Genomic DNA, 16,289 nt, shown 5'->3' with positions numbered 1-16,289 from the left:
AACTTCTTGTCAGGCTTGTTTCAGTTGCCACAGAAATGATTGGTAACTGGGAGATAATGTCCCAACCCAGCTACAGGACCGGCAAAGCAGTAACTAATTGTGCAACGGATCCAGTTACTGGAATGTGACGTGGTAGAAAGCAGCCTTCCTCAGCTCTGATTTCAACCTGTGCTCATAGTTTGGAGAAGCTGAATCCCATCAGTCCACTTTAGATTCTGTTCTGTCACAAAGGCAAGCACAGAATTGGGAAAGGATGGAGGTCAAGGAGCTGAGAAAAGCCAAGGAATTGGATCCAGATTCTGAGGAGAAGACTCCAGCTCCTCAGAACAGCAAGGCAGCTGAGCAAGGGTGAGCATTCCAGCATTGGCTGTCCATTTGTTAAGAGCCAAGTCCATGATACCAGCCCCATACTGAAGGCCAACACACCGAGTCCATTCCTGAGGGAGTACTGAACTGTCAGAGGGTCAGTACTGAGGGAGTTCTGCATAGTCAGGGGGTCAGTACAGAGGGAGTGCTGTCCTGTCAAAGGATCAGAACTGAAGGGGGTTTGCCCTGTCAGGGGGTACTGTACTGTGGGGGTGGAGGGAGGGGTGTTCAATAGTGAGGGAGGGCTGCTTTGTCAGAGTCAGTACTGAGGGAGTGCTGCACTGTTGCTGGTGTCAGAGGGTCAGTACTGAGGGAGTGCTGCACTGTTGGAGGTGTCAGAGGGTCAGTATTGAGGGAGTGCTGCACTGTTGGAGGTGTCAGAGGGTCAGTACTGAGGGAGTGATTCACTGTTGGAGGTGTCAGAGGGTCAGTACTGAAGGAGTGCTGCACTGTTGGAGGTGTCAGAGGGTCAGTACTGAAGGAGTGCTGCACTGTTGGGGGTGTCAGAAGGTCAGTAATCAGGGAGTGTTGCACTGTTGGAGGTGTCAGAGGGTCAGTACTGAGGAAGTGACGCACTGTTGGAGGTGTCAGGGTCAGTAATGAGGGAGTGTTGCATTGTTGGAGGTGTCAGAGGGTCAGTACTGAGGGAGTGCTGCACTGTTGGAGGTGTCAGAGGATCAGTACTGAGGGAGTGCTGCACTGTTGGAGGTGTCAGGGTCAGTAATGAGGGAGTGTTGCATTGTTGGAGGTGTCAGAGGGTCAGTACTGAGGGAGTGCTGCACTGTTGGAGGTGTCAGAGGATCAGTACTGAGGGAGTGCTGATCTGTTGGAGGTGTCAGAAGGTCAGTACTGAGGGAGTGGCGCACTGTTGGAGGTGTCAGAGGGTCAGTACTGAGGGAGTGATACACTGTTGGAGGTGTCAGAGGGTCAGTACTGAGGGAGTGCTGACCTGCTGGAGGTGTCAGAGCGTCAGTACTGAGGGAGTGCTGCACTGTTGGAGGTGTCAGAGGATCAGTACAGAGGGAGTGCTGATCTGTTGGAGGTGTCAGAGGGTCAGTATTGAGGGAGTGCTGATCTGTTGGAGGTGTCAGAGGGTCAGTATTGAGGGAGTGCTGCACTGTTGGAGGTGTCAGAGGGTCAGTACTGAGGGAGTGCTGACCTGTTGGAGGTGTCAGAGGGTCAGTACTGAGGGAGTGCTGACCTGTTGGAGGTGTCAGAGGGTCAGTACTGAGGGAGTGACGCACTCAAATTTTGAGCTCCTTAACTTTTCTTTCCAATGAGAAATATTTGTACTGATTTGTATCTTCCCAACCACCAGATATCTCAATGGGCTGCATAGCCGATTTTTAATTGTAGCCACTGTTGTAATGTGCGAAACACAGCAGCCAATCTGTACATGCAAAATTCCCACAAACAGTGATGAGATATTGAGCTGAAAATCCATTTATTGCTGTTTATTGAGTAATATATATTAGTCAGTACCCTAAGGATAACATTTCTATAATAGCGGCACTGAAATCATTCACACTCGCCCGAGAATCGACAGCGCAGTTATCACCATTGAACAAATCATTAATCTGGTGGTTTCACATATTTACAAGTTCAACTCCAGCTACCATAGTTTTGTACACCCACCTCATCTGTCAAATCCCTTTTGCACACTCCCAGTCTTACTACATCCTTTGCCAACTAGCTTCATTGTGTCAGCAACTTGGATATGTGCCTCTGTACGCAGGGAATCAGGTAACAGCATTTCTGCATTTCTCTGATGTATAAACAAGAACAAAGAACAAAGAAATGTACAGCACAGGAACAGGCCCTTCGGCCCTCCAAGCCCGTGCCGACCATGCTGCCCGACTAAACTACAATCTTCTACACTTCCTGGGTCCGTATCCTTCTATTCCCATCCTTTTCATATATTTGTCAAGATGCCCCTTAAATGTCCCTATCGTCCCTGCTTCCACTACCTCCTCCGGTAGCGAGTTCCAGGCACCCACTACCCTCTGCGTAAAAAACTTGCCTCGTACATCTACTCTAAACCTTGCCCCTCTCATCTTAAACCTATGCCCCCTAGTAATTGACCCCTCTACCCTGGGGAAAAGCCTCTGACTATCCACTCTGTCTATGCCCCTCATAATTTTGTATACCTCTATCAGGTCTCCCCTCAACCTCCTTCGTTCCAGTGAGAACAAACCGAGTTTATTCAACCGCTCCTCATAGCTTATGCCCTCCATACCAGGCAACATTCTGGTAAATCTCTTCTGCACCCTCTCTAAAGCCTCCACATCCTTCTGGTAGTGTGGCGACCAGAATTGAACACTATACTCCAAGTGTGGCCGAACTAAGGTTCTATACAGCTGCAACATGACTTGCCAATTCTTATACTCAATGCCCCGGCCAATGAAGGCAAGATCTCCTAGAGGAAAATGTAACTGGTCTGATTAGTAAGTTTGCAGACGACACAAAGGTTGGTGGAATTGCGGATAGCGATGAGGACTGTCAGAGGATACAGCAGGATTTAGATTGTTTGGAGACTTGGGCGGAGAGATGGCAGATGGAGTTTAATCCGGACAAATGTGAGGTAATGCATTTTGGAAGGTCTAATGCAGGTAGGGAATATACAGTGAATGGTAGAACCTTCAAGAGTATTGAAAGTCAAAGAGATCTAGGAGTACAGGTCCACAGGTCACTGAAAGGGACAACACAGGTGGAGAAGGTAGTCAAGAAGGCATACGGCATGCTTGCCTTCATTGGCCGGGCCATTGAGTATAAGAATTGGCAAGTCATGTTGCAGCTGTATAGAACCTTAGTTAGGCCACACTTGGAGTATGGTGTTCAATTCTGGTCGCCACACTACCAGAAGGATGTGGAGGCTTTAGAGAGGGTGCAGAAGAGATTTACCAGAATGTTGCCTGGTATGGAGGGCATTAGCTATGAGGAGCGGTTGAATAAACTCGGTTTGTTCTCACTGGAACGAAGGAGGTTGAGGGGAGACCTGATAGAGGTATACAAAATTATGAGGGGCATAGACAGAGTGGATAGTCAGAGTTTTTTCCCCAGGGTAGAGGGGTCAATAACTAGGGGGCATAGGTTTAAGGTGAGAGGGGCAAGGTTTAGAGTAGATGTACGAGGCAGGTTTTTTACGCAGAGGGTAGTGGGTGCCTGGAACTCGCTACCGGAGGAGGTAGTGGAAGCAGGGACGATAGGGACATTTAAGGGGCTTCTTGACAAATACATGAATAGGATGGGAATAGAGGGATACGGACCCAGGAAGTGTAGAAGATTGTAGTTTAGTCGGGCAGCATGGTCGGCACGAGCTTGGAGGGCCGAAGGGCCTGTTCCTGTGCTGTACATTTCTTTGTTCTTGTTCTTTGTACCTGTCCCTTGTCATAATATACACATCAGTATATGATGGTGCAGAGACACACACTGACTGACACACTGCAAGACCAATCAACGCACACAACACAGCAGCCAATCACCAATTAGGGCACTGTCACTATAAAGACAGAGGGCACTAGTTTTCCCGCTCATTCGGGATGCAGTCTCTGACACAGACAGAGCCCGCAGTCAGTAGCACAAACATCCACCATGTGCTAGCAGTATAGGCTGGTCAGGTTAGGCATAGGTCTTTAGTCAATCTAACATAGTGTCGACCAACAGTGCAAGTATGTTTAACAGCTCTTATTTAAATAAAATAGAGTTGTACTATTACAAGTGTTGGTAGCCTGCTAAGGTAAATGCAGTCTCCACAGATCCAGAGTACCCAACACATCATCCCTCTCTCTCTCTCTGACTTGTGTACCTGTCTGTATCTCTGTGCTCTGCACCTGTCTCTCTCTGTGTCTCTGAGCTGTGTACCTGTATGTCTCTCTGTGCTATGCACCTGTCTCTCTCTGAGCTGTGTACCCGTCTCACGCTGAGTTGTGTACCCATCTTTCTCTGAGCTGTGTACCCGTCTCTCTCTCTGAGTTGTGTGCCCATCTCTCTCTGAACTGTGTACCCATCCCTCTCTGAGCTGTGTACCCGTCTCTCTCTGAGCTGTGTACCCGTCTCTCTCTGAGATGTGTACCCGTCTCTCTCTGAGCTGTGTACCCGTCTCTCTCTGAGCTGTGTACCCGTCTATCTCTGAGCTGTGTACCTGTCTCTCTCTGAGCTGTGCACACATCGATCTCTGAGCTGTGTATCCATCTCTCTCTGAGCTGTGTACCCATCTCTCTCTGAGTTGTGTACCTGTCCCTCTCTGAGCTGTGTACCTGTGTGTCTCTCTGAGCTGTGTGCCTGTCTCTCTCTCCTGAGCTGTGCACCTGTCTCTCTCTCTGAGCTGTGTACCCATCTCTCTCTGAGCTGTGTACCCGTCTATCTCTGAGCTGTGTACCTGTCTCTCTCTGAGCTGTGTACCCGTCTCTCTGAGATGTGTGACCATCTCTCTCTGAGCTGCATACCCGCCTGTCTCTGAAATGTGTACCTGTCTGTCTCTGTGCTGTGTACCTGTCTCTCTCTCTGAACTGGGTGTGATGATATGCTTAAGCAATCATCTACACAATGATGTACATGACTTCCGACCAGCAGGTGGAAGTGCAAATCTACCATGTGACTCTATACCTCGAGGAGTTGAGAGTTAATCGTGTTAGTGGACAGTCTTACTTGCAGTAGCTCTGGAATAATTTATCAGTATTAGTAGTTTGTAATATATTTCTTATAGTTATCTTTACCTCGCATTTGTTTTCTAATAAAATACTTTAACTAGTCAAGAACTAGATGTTCTACTGTGCATCATTCGGGCGGCCAGCACAAGAACTGTGTACCATCTCTCTCTCTCCCTCTCTGAGCTGTGTAATGTCTCTCAGACTGAGTTGTTTACCTGTCTTTCTGACTGGGCTGTGTACCTGACTCTCTCAGAGCTGTGTACCTGTCTCTCAGAGCTGTGTACCTGTCTCTCAGAGCTGTGTACCTGTCTCTCAGAGCTGTGTACCTGTCTCTCAGAGCTGTGTACCTGTCTCTCAGAGCTGTGTACCTGTTTCTCTGCAACATTGTGTGCTTAGGGCATGTTTCCTCAGCTGTGACTCTCATTTCTAAACTGGGTCACTGAGATTCATTATTTCTCTCCATCGACCCTGCCAGTTCACCTTTAATATTTTGAACAAGGTGATCTAATTTAATCTCAATCTTCTGTCATCTCTCCTCAAAACTGAACCCTTTGAGGCCAGTCATTATTCTGGCAAAGAAATGGTGGAGCTCTGTGACCAGGAAGCTGAACAGTTGAACAACTGCACAGGAAATCCTGCAGCAGATGGGCCCTATCCATGAAACCACAAACTGAAATACTACCGGAACATAAAGAGCAGAGAACTTTGGCAGGCATACTGATCAGAGAGAAGGGTACACAGCTCTGAGAGAGACACGTACAGAGCTTAGAGAGCCATGTACGCAGTTCAGAGCGACAGGTACACAAATCAGAGAGAGACAGGTGCACAGCTCAGAGAGAGAGAGATGGGTACACAGCTCTGAGACGGACACGTACACAGCTTAGAGAGCCATGTACCCAGTTCGGAGAGAGACAGGTACACAAATCAGAGAGAGATAGATACAAAGCTCAGAGAGAGACAGGTACACAGCTCTGAGAGACAGATACACAGCGAGGCATAGGCGACCGGGGCCCATGACGCAGTATCATCCCGCTGCAGGAGCAATGCCCCAATGCCTGACTGGCTGGCATCAGTCGAGATTTTAGTGGCACGAGATGTGTCGAAAAACACCAGTACCGGTGCAGTGGTGAGCTTGAGTTTGAGCTCCTCCCATTCCTGCTGGCGTGTGTGCTGCCACTGGAACTCCGTGGACTTTTTGGCAAGGTGGCGCAGAGCTGTTGTGTGGGAGACATGGTTGGGAATGAAAGTCCACAGGAAGTTGACCATGCCTAGGAAGCTTGGCACTGCTTTCGTGTCTGCCGGCTGCGGCATGGCTGTGATGGCGCTCACCTTGTTTGCATCCGGACGGACCCCTGACCGGGAAATGTGGTCCCCCAGGAACTTCAGCTCGGTTTGGCCGAAAGAACACTTGGCTCGGTTGAGGCGCAGGCCGTTTTCACGTATGCGTGCAAAGACGCGTTGGCGACGATAGATGTGCTCCTGTGTTGTGGTGGACCAGATTATGACGTTGTCCACGTAGACGCGCACCCCTTCGATGCCTTCCATCATCTGCTCCATGATCCTATGAAAGACCTCGGACGCCAAGATGATGCCAAATGGCATTCGGTTGTAGCAGAACCTGCCGAAAGGGGTGTTCAAAGTGCACAGCTTTCGGCTGGACGGATCCAGTTGGATCTGCCAAAAGCCTTTAGAGGCATCCAGTTTGGTAAATATTTTCGCCTGGGCCATTTCACTCGTGATCTCTTACCGTTTGGGTATGGGGTAATGTTCCCTCATAATATTGTTGTTGAGGTCTTTTGGGTCAATACAGATCCGGAGCTCACCGGAGGGCTTCTTGACACACAACATGGAGCTGACCCATGGCGTGGGCTCCGTGACCCTGGATAGGACCCCTTGGTCCTGGAGATCCTGCAGCTGCTGCTTGAGGCAGTCTTTGAGTGGCGCAGGGACCCTGCGAGGTGCGTGAATGACCGGGGTGGCGTCTGGTTTGAGCCGAATTCTATAGGTGTATGGCAACGTTCCCATGCCCTCGAATGCCTCCTGGTTGTGGGCGAGGAGTGATCGGAGCTATGCGTTAAACTCTGCATCCGGGAAGTCAGATGTTCCGTCTGGAGCGAGAGAGTGGACTCGTTGCACGAGGTGGAGAGCTTTGCATGCCTGTGCGCCTAGCAGGGAGTCCTTCGATGAGCCGACTATCTCGAATGAGAGTGTGGCCGTGTGTGTGTTATATGTCACCTGGAGCTGGCAGGATCCCATAGTCGGGATAATGTTCCCATTGTTGTCGACCATCCTGCACCGGGACGGCCAAATTGGTGGTCTGACCTTCATGGCGTAGAAGGCTGACCATGCTATGAGGTTGGCGGAGGCGCCAGTGTCCAGGCGGAAAGTTATCGGCGATCGGTTGACCGTCAGGCTGGCACACCATTCATCACCCGGATTGATCGTGTTAACTCGGTTCCCATCAATGACCGCAACACGGAAGGCGTCTCGGTCATCTGTGTCACCGGTCTGGATGTCGTCTGGGCAAGATTCGTAATGGGGAGGCTGAATGGTCCGCACGTCCCTGCGAGGTTGTCGGAGTTGTGGAAGATTGACAGGTTGAGCTGCTCGACAGTAAGCAACGTAGTGGCCCACCTTGCCACAGCGTAGGCATTGTCGGGTTCTTGCGGGACATTGCCACTTTAAATGTGCAGCTCCACAGTTGCCGCACGTCGTGACGTCATGACGTTCGTTGCGCCACTGCGCATGCGCAGTTTGGTCTTGCGTCGGGCACGCCTGTGTATCACGTCCCTCAGTGTTGCCGTAGGTTTTGGCGCGCGGGAGGCCCCGAAAAGCGCGCAAAATGACCGACGTCGTCCGGGCCGCAGGCCGGGAGGAACTCGATCGCCTGGACCCGTTCGGCCTCGTGGGGCACCTGGCTCACCGATCCGGCCGCGTAGGACCCCTGCCGCGCTGATTCGGTCGCCTGAAATTGTGCATAGCGGCTAGTCGCGTTTTCGTGCAGGACACAGGCTTCGATTGCGGAGGCTAAGGTGAGGCCTTTTATTTTTAAAAGCTGCTGGCGTAGGCTGCCCGAGGCGACCCCAAAAACAATCTGGTCCTGAATCATGGAGTCTGAGGTGGTGTCGTAACCGCAGGACTGCGCGAGGATGCGGAGATGGGTAAGGAATGACTGAAAGGGCTCATCCTTACCTTGCAGGCACTGCTAGAAGACATATCTCTCAAAGCTTTCGTTGACCTCGATGTTGAAGTGTTGGTCGAGCTTGAGAAGGACCGCCTTGTATTTGGATTTGTCCTCGCCTTCCGCGAACACCAGGGAGTTGTAGACATGGATGGCGTGCTGCCCTGCGGTGGTGAGGAGGATGCCGATCTTTCTGGTGTCCGAGGCGCTCTCTCTTTTGTTGGCTTCCAGAAAGAGCTGGAAGCGCTGCTTGAACAGCTTCCAATTTACGCTGAGGTTCCCAGCGACTTGCTGCGGTGTGTTGACGGTGTCCATGGCGCAGGATGGCTGATTTGTGGGTAGGTGTCAAATCACTCCTGGTACCATGAAGTGTTGGGTACTCTGATACACAGACGAACCAACATGGTTGCGAATGGTACAACACAGTTTTATTTCCAATGAACTATTAACATATTAAACTCTGGTATTCAGCACATGGTGAACCTCTGAGTGGCTGGCAATGAGGTCTGTGCCCTGAGCCCTCGCCTGCACGAGTGCCCAGGAAGTGTCGTGTTGCCTGCTTTGTACTGTGTATGCTCTTGTCCGTGATTGGCTGCCATGTTTTGTGTGTTGATTGGTCCGTTGATCTGTCCATCATTATGTATGTGCTGTGATGTTCACCTGAATATCATGACACACAGCTCTGAGAGACAGGTACACAGCTCTGAGAGGCAGGTACACAGCTCTGAGAGACAGGTACACAGCTCTGAGAGACAGGTACACAGCTCTGAGAGACAGTTACACAGCTCAGAGAGAAAGACAGATATACAGTTGAGAGAGAGATAGATGAGCAGCTCAGAGAGGGAGACAAGTAGACAGCGGGGGGTTTGAAGGGTGGAAGTCTTCAAGGCAGTTAAGGAGGGGCCTCCGGGAGTTTGGGGGATGTCGGAAGGGAAAGAGGTGCTGTCAATGTGGTGATGGGCATCAATGTAAATACATGTAGGCTAGCTAGACAATAGAGGGAGCACAAGAGACACCACACACACACACACACACTCAACCAATAAATCAGTTAGATAGGACATGACCAATGGACATTCACGATACACACAGAGGTGACACAACCACAGGAGGGCATTACACCAACCCATATATAAAGGACACCACACACATGATCTGCCTCTTTCCAGTGGAGACAGTCAGTGAGTCGAGACACAGGGTTGATTCAATATCACTCCCACCACGTGGATTGCAGCAACTGGTTAGTCAGTCTGGGTAGCTATTGTAGGATTAGCAGTAGTGTCAAACCCGAGTAATGGAAGTGTAAGTAGTTTAATAAACGTGTTGAAGTTATCTCCATGTCTGAACCTTCCTTTGTCAAGTGCACCACAAGGAAGCAGCTTATGTTACACCTAGAACATAACAAATCAGTCAAGGGGCTTGAAGATGGTGGGGTCAGGTTTCCAAGGAGCCGAGCGGGGTTTCCTCATTTGCGTGGTGTGGGATAGTATCCATGGGTGGGGGTGACATTGCCCATATGTGGGGGATGTGGGGGACCCGCAAGCTCACTTAGAGATCGGAGCACCCTTTTAAATGGGTTAGATACAAAATAAAGCTCCTTCGACACTCCCAGGACATGTACACGTGTTTAGATGCAGAATACAGTGCAATGAGTGAATCCACCCTATGTCCATTTACCATCCCAATGCTTTGATTATTGTTGATCTGACCTTTTTGTATTTTTCCACAGCCTGTCTCTGAACACCCGTTTCCAGAAGCCCAAGTATGTGCGATTGAAGAACTGGCTGAGCGGTGACCTGTTGTATGACACACTCCACCAACAGGCACACAGGGTATGTCTCTCTTTCAGTGTCCAAAGTCTTGGGGTCAGGGGATGAGAGAAGTTGAGCTGCAGAAAATACCAACATCAGTGTCAACGTGGTAGCTGGTGTTTCTATGTGGGCAAGTCTGAGATTATCCATTTCAGGCCTCAAATGCAGCAATGAAATCAATGATAAACTAGGAGCTGCAGAGGAGCTGAGAGCTCCCCAGATCCATATACTGGCTATGTGTAATTAGTAATAGCTCCCAAGAAACAGAGAGGGAGTGAATAATAGTTTGAGGGGCAGCATTCTGCATCCATAATTCTGGACAAGGAGTTTCTCTAACTCTTCCCGTTGCCACCACCATGCCATACAATTATTGGTTTGTTTGGTCATGTCACAAACACGTCTTCAATGGCCAACATGTTTGTGGTGGTTCTTGAACCCAGAACATCAGGGCTGCCACCCAGTATGGCAAAGACTTCCCAAATCCATGTGTAGAAAACAGATAAAGCCTGTGGACAGGTATAAAGACATAATTAGAAAGCTAACAGAAACTTATCGTTACTTAAAGAAATGAGATAGAAAGGGCAGCACGGTAGCATAAGTGGATAGCACTATGGCTTCACAGCGCCAGGGTCCCAGGTTCGATTCCCTACTGGGTCACTGTCTGTGCGGAGTCTGCACGTTCTCCCATGTCTGCGTGAGTTTCCCCCGGGTGCTCCGGTTTCCTCCCACAGTCCAGAAACGTGCAGGGTAGGTGGATTGGCCGGATAAATTGCCCTTAGTGACCCAAAAGGTTTGGAGGGGTTATTGGGTTACGGGGATAGGGTGGAAGTGAAGGGTTAAGTGGGTGGCTGCAGACTCGCTGGGCCGAATGGCCTCTTTCTGCACTGTATGTTCTATGTTCTATGGAAGTGGAGTTATTCTCAAGTTGTAGAAATTCTGCTCAGAGCCAATGGGAGAACTCTTTTTCCTCTGGGCCCTCACCTTCGGAAAGACATGTTGAAGTGAACACTGCAGATTATGTTTTCAAAACTACAACTTTCTGTAGGACATCAGAAACACGCAAAGACATTCAAGGCAGAGTTAGACAGACTTTTTACAGTATGAAGTTTTACAACACCAGGTTAAAGTCCAACTGGTTAGTTTCCAATCACTAGCTTTCGGAGCACTCCTTCCTCAGGCGAATGATTTTTTTTACAGACAGGGGAGTCAAGGGTTACGGAGGGACAAATGGCAAAATAGAGTTGAGACAGCAGCCAGATCAGAGTCAAACTTCTTGAATGGTGAAGCAAGCCCAGAAGGAGAAACAGTAAAACAGGGAAGAAGAATACTGGTCCGAACTGTTTTTTGCTTCGGAGGACCGGAAGGGCTGAATGGACAATTCCAGTTCCAATGTGACTATAGAATCCACAGAATCTCTACAGTGCATTCGGCCCATCGTGTCTGCACTTAGCCTCTGAAAAAGCACCCTACCCAGGCCCATTCCCCCGCCTCATCCCCATAACCCCACCTATGCTTCACACCTTTGGTTACTCAAAGGCAAATTAGCACGGCCAATCCACCTCACCTGAACATCTTTGGACTGTGGGAGGAAACCGGAGCACCCGGAGGAAACCTACACAGAGAACGTGCAGACTCCGCACAGACAGTGACCAATGCGGGAATCAAACCCTGGTCCCTGCTGTGGTAAGGCAGCAGTGCTAACCACAGAGACCCATGCAGGTTATGCAGCCAGGAAGTATCAAACAAACTTTAAGCAATTTAAACAACATTTAAACAACATCAGAATTTTAAAAATCATGAATAACATACAAACGGACTGTGTAGGAGCTGACACTGAGACACACACAGACACAGATCATACAGGAGCTGACACTGAGACACACACAGACACAGATCATACAGGAGCTGACACTGAGACACACACAGACACAGATCATACAGGAGCTGACACTGAGACACACACAGACACAGATCATACAGGAGCTGACACTGAGACACACACAGACACAGATCATACAGGAGCTGACACTGAGACACACACAGACACAGATCATACAGGAGCTGACACTGAGACACACACAGACACAGATCATACAGGAGCTGACACTGAGACACACACAGACACAGATCATACAGGAGCTGACAATGTGCTGGGAATTTGAAACTAGGTGGGAATTGAATTGGCAAGACTGTTCCTTTTTAAATTTCAGCTGTGTAATTTAATTTAATCTAGAAGTTGTGCCCTAAAGGTTAATATGGGGCTGCCCCACCCACTCACATAACTGAGTGGCAGTTACTGTCAGTCACCTAAAGCACAAAAAAGGACACAAATCAGTGGAGAATGTACGGTTTAATGAAAAGGAAAAACTGAGGGAGATCAATATTAGAAGAGAAATGGTGCTGGGAAAATTGATGGGATTGGAGGCGGATAAATCTCCAGGGCCTGATGATCTGAATCCCAGAGTGCTAAGGAGATGGCTCTGGAAATATGGATGCATTGGTGGTCATCTTCCGGGATTCTATAGACTCTGGAACAGTCCCTGCAGATTGGATGGTAGCTAATGTCACTCTAATATTCAAAAAGGGAGGTAGAGAGAAAGCAGGGAATTATAGATGAGTAAGCCTAACATCGGTAGTGGGAAACATTCTTGAATCCATTATCAAGGACTTTATAGCGGAACATTTAGAAAGCAGTGGCAAGATCAGTCAGAGTCAGCATGGATTTATGAAGGGGAAATCATGCTTGACAAATCTGCTGAAATTCTTTGAAGACGTAACCAGTACAGTTGACAAAGGGGAGTCAGTCGATGTGGTATATTTGGACTTTCAGAAGGTGTTTGACAAGGTCCCGCATAAGAGATTATTGTGCAAAATTAAAGCGCACGGGATTGGGGGAAATGTATTGAGGTGGATAGAAAACTGGTTGGCAGAGAGGAAATAAAGAGTAGGAATTAATGGGTCCTTTTCAATTGGCAGACAGTAACTAGTGGGGTGCCACAGGGATCGGTGCTGGGACCCCAGCTCTTCATAATATATATTAATGATTTGGATGAGGGAACAAAATGTAACTTCTCAAAGTTTGCAGATGATACGAAGTTGGGTGGGAGGGTGAATTGTGATGAGGATGCAGGGATCCTACAGCATAATCTGGACAGATTGGACGAGTGGGCAAAGCAATGGCAGATGCAGTATAATTTGGATAAGTGTGAGGTTATTCACTTTGGAAGCAAAAACAGGAAGGTAGATTACTACCTGAATGGTTGTAAATTGGGCGAGGAGAGTGTGCAGCGGGACCTGGGTGTCCTTGTGCACCAGTTGCTGAAGGTAAGCATGCAGGTGCAGCAGGTGGTAAAGAAGGCTAATGGCATGTTGGCCTTCATTGTGAGAGGTTTCGAGTACAGAAGCAGGGATGTGTTGCTGCAATTATACAGGGCCTTGGTGAGGCCACACCTAGAATATTGTGTGCAGTTTTTCTGGGGAAGGATGTTCTTGCTCTCTCTCTCTGTGCAGCAAAGGTTTACCAGACTGATTCCAGGGATGGCGGGACTGTCATATGAGGAGAGATTGACCAGGTTTGGCTTGTTCTCGCTGGAGTTCAGAAGAATGAAGGGGGATCTCATAGAGACTTCTAAAATTCTAACATGACTGGACAGGGTAGATGCAGGGAAGATGTTCCCACTCGTGGGTGTGTCCAGATCCAGGGGTCAAAGTCTGAGGATTCAGGGTAAACCATTTCGGACAGAGATGAGGAGATATTTCTTCACCCAAATAGTGTTGAGACTGTGGAATTCATTACTACAGGAAGTAGTTGATGCTAAAACATTGAATATATTCAAGAGGTGGCTAGATATAGGACTCAGGAAGCGTACTATGACACACACTCCCGTTTGCATCAGTGGCTCCGAAGTGGAGATAATAATAATCGCTTATTGTCACAAGTAGGCTTCAATGAAGTTACTGTGAAAAGCCTCTGGTCGATAGCTTTAAGTTCCTGGGGGTCACCATCACCAACAGTCTGTCCTGGTCCACTCACATTGATGTAAGAGTCAAAAAAGTCCAACAATGTCTCTACTTCCTACGGAAGCTAAAGAAATATGGCATGTCTGCATCGACTCTCACAAACATCTACAGATGTGCGATAGAGAACATTCTATCCGGCTGTTCGGATATGGCAATTGAGATTGCAAGAAACTGCAGAGTGTGGTGAATTCAGCCCAACGCATCACACAAGCTTGCCACCCCTCCATTGATTCTGTATACACCTCCAGCTGCCTCAGGAAGGCAGACAGCATTATCAGAGATCCCCCCCACCCAGGCATTGCCTTCTTCCAGACCCTTCCATCAGGCAGAAGGTACTGAAGTCTGAAGACCTGCACATCCAGACATAGGAACAGCTTCTTCCCCACAGCTACAAGACTCCTCAACAACTCCCCCTCGGACTGATCTGTTCCATGTAAGAACACTATTCACGATGCCCTATGCTGCTCTTGCTCATGTATCTGCTTTGTTTGGCCCCTTGTTCCGCACTGTAACCAATCACTGTTTGCCGATGTACCATTTGTCAATGTTCTCTGTTGATTATTCTTTTGTCTACGATGTACGTACTGTGTACGTTCCCTCGGCCGCAGAAAAATACTTTTCACTGTACTTCGGTACGTGTGACAATACATTAAATCAATAAATTAAATAAAATAAATCAATCAATTTGGGGAGAATGGGATCAAAGGCTATGGGAAGAAAGCAGGATTAGGCTATTGAATTGGATGATCAGCCATGATCGTGATAAATGACAGGGCAGGCTCGAAGGGCTCCTATCTTCGATGTATATGTAGCATAATTAGGAGGCACTGATTGCAATTGTTTTGATCTAAAGTTACCAGGTGTGTGAGACATCTCAGGCCTATTTAAGAAAGGGTTTTGAAACTCACTCCCAGTCAGCCAGCGGACACATCCAGAGGAGACACATCGAAGAGTGAGTTTGGGAGCTGTGAATTTGAAGCTAGGTGGGAATTAAAGACTGGGTGGGAGAAGGTGCTTTTTATCCCTTGAATTGTTACACTCAAATTTCCAGTGAGTGGCCTTGCCCTCTGAACGAACACAGGAGATCCTGAAGGGGGAGGGTGAACAACCAGAGGTCGTAGTACACATAGGTACTAAGCACATAGGCAGGAAGAGTGATGAGGTCCTGCAGAAGAAGTTCAGGGAATTAGGCAGTAAGCTCAAAAGCAGGACCTCTCTGGTTGTAATCTTAGGATTACTCCCTGTGCCACGTGCCAGTGAGGCTAGAAAAAGGAGGATAGTGCAGCTAAATAGGTGGCTAAACTGGTGGAGTAGGAGGGAGCGTTTCAGATTTCTGGACCACTGGGATCTCTTCCCGGGCAGGTGTGACCTGTACAAGAAGGACGGGTTGCATATAAAATGGAGGGGCACCGATATCCTGTCTGGGAGGTTTGCTAGAGTCACTCAGAAGGATTTAAACTAGTATGGCAGAGGGGGTGGGAACCAGAGAGCTAGCTTAGAAGGTGTAATAACTGAAGGGGAAGTAGAGTACAAAAATAAGAGAACAACATCACCCTGTCTGCTCAAACACAGTGGTTTGAAGTATTTTTTTTAACGCCAGAAGGATAGCAGTTAAGGCAGATGAACTTCGAACACATAATAGTACTTGGAATTGGTGTTGTGGCTATCACAGAAACATGGTTAAAGAAAGGGCAGGATTGGCAGCTGAACATTGGAGGATATAGATGCTTCAGGTGAGATAGAGGGGGATGTAAAAGGGGTGGGGGAGTAGCATTACTAGTACAGGGGCAGCACAGTAGCCTTGTGGATAGCACAATTGCTTCACAGCTCCAGGGTCCCAGGTTCGATTCCAGCTTGGGTCACTGTCTGTGCGGAGTCTGCATATCCTCCCCGTGTGTGCGTGGGTTTCCTCCGGGTGCTCCGGTTTCCTCCCACAGTCCAAAGATGTGCAGGTTAGGTGGATTGGCCATAATAAATTGCCCTTAGTGTCCAAAATTGCCCTTAGTGTTGGGTGGGGTTACTGGGTTATGGGGATAGGGTGGCGGTGTTGACCTTGGGTAGGGTGCTCTTTCCAAGAGCCGGTGCAGACTCGATGGGCCGAATGGCCTCCTTCTGCACTGTAAATTCTATGGTAAATTCTATGGTAATGGAGAATATTATAGCCGTACTGGGAGAGGACACCTCTGAGGGCTCATACAATGAGGTAATCTGGGTAGAGCTCACGAACAGGAAGGGGGAAATCACAATGTTGGGCGTTTATAA

General features: G+C 48.6%; 1 protein-coding gene across 1 annotated transcript in view; it reads left to right on the top strand.

The window, feature by feature from the left end:
- Nucleotides 1–219: 219 nt before the first annotated feature.
- LOC140420857 (nitric oxide synthase 1-like) overlaps nucleotides 220–16,289 on the top strand; it is a 514,337-nt gene continuing 498,267 nt past the window's right edge. The window contains exons 1-2 of the mRNA XM_072504947.1: nucleotides 220–348; nucleotides 9,926–10,028. Coding sequence (XP_072361048.1) covers nucleotides 254–348; nucleotides 9,926–10,028 — 198 coding nt within the window. The 5' untranslated portion in view covers nucleotides 220–253. The remainder of the gene's footprint in view (nucleotides 349–9,925; nucleotides 10,029–16,289) is intronic.

Source organism: Scyliorhinus torazame, chromosome 5, assembly GCF_047496885.1.
Source record: "Scyliorhinus torazame isolate Kashiwa2021f chromosome 5, sScyTor2.1, whole genome shotgun sequence".
Taxonomy (NCBI): Eukaryota; Metazoa; Chordata; class Chondrichthyes; order Carcharhiniformes; family Scyliorhinidae; genus Scyliorhinus; species Scyliorhinus torazame.
Note: the sequence above shows the minus strand (reverse complement) of the source record. Positions and strands in the feature narration are given on the sequence as shown.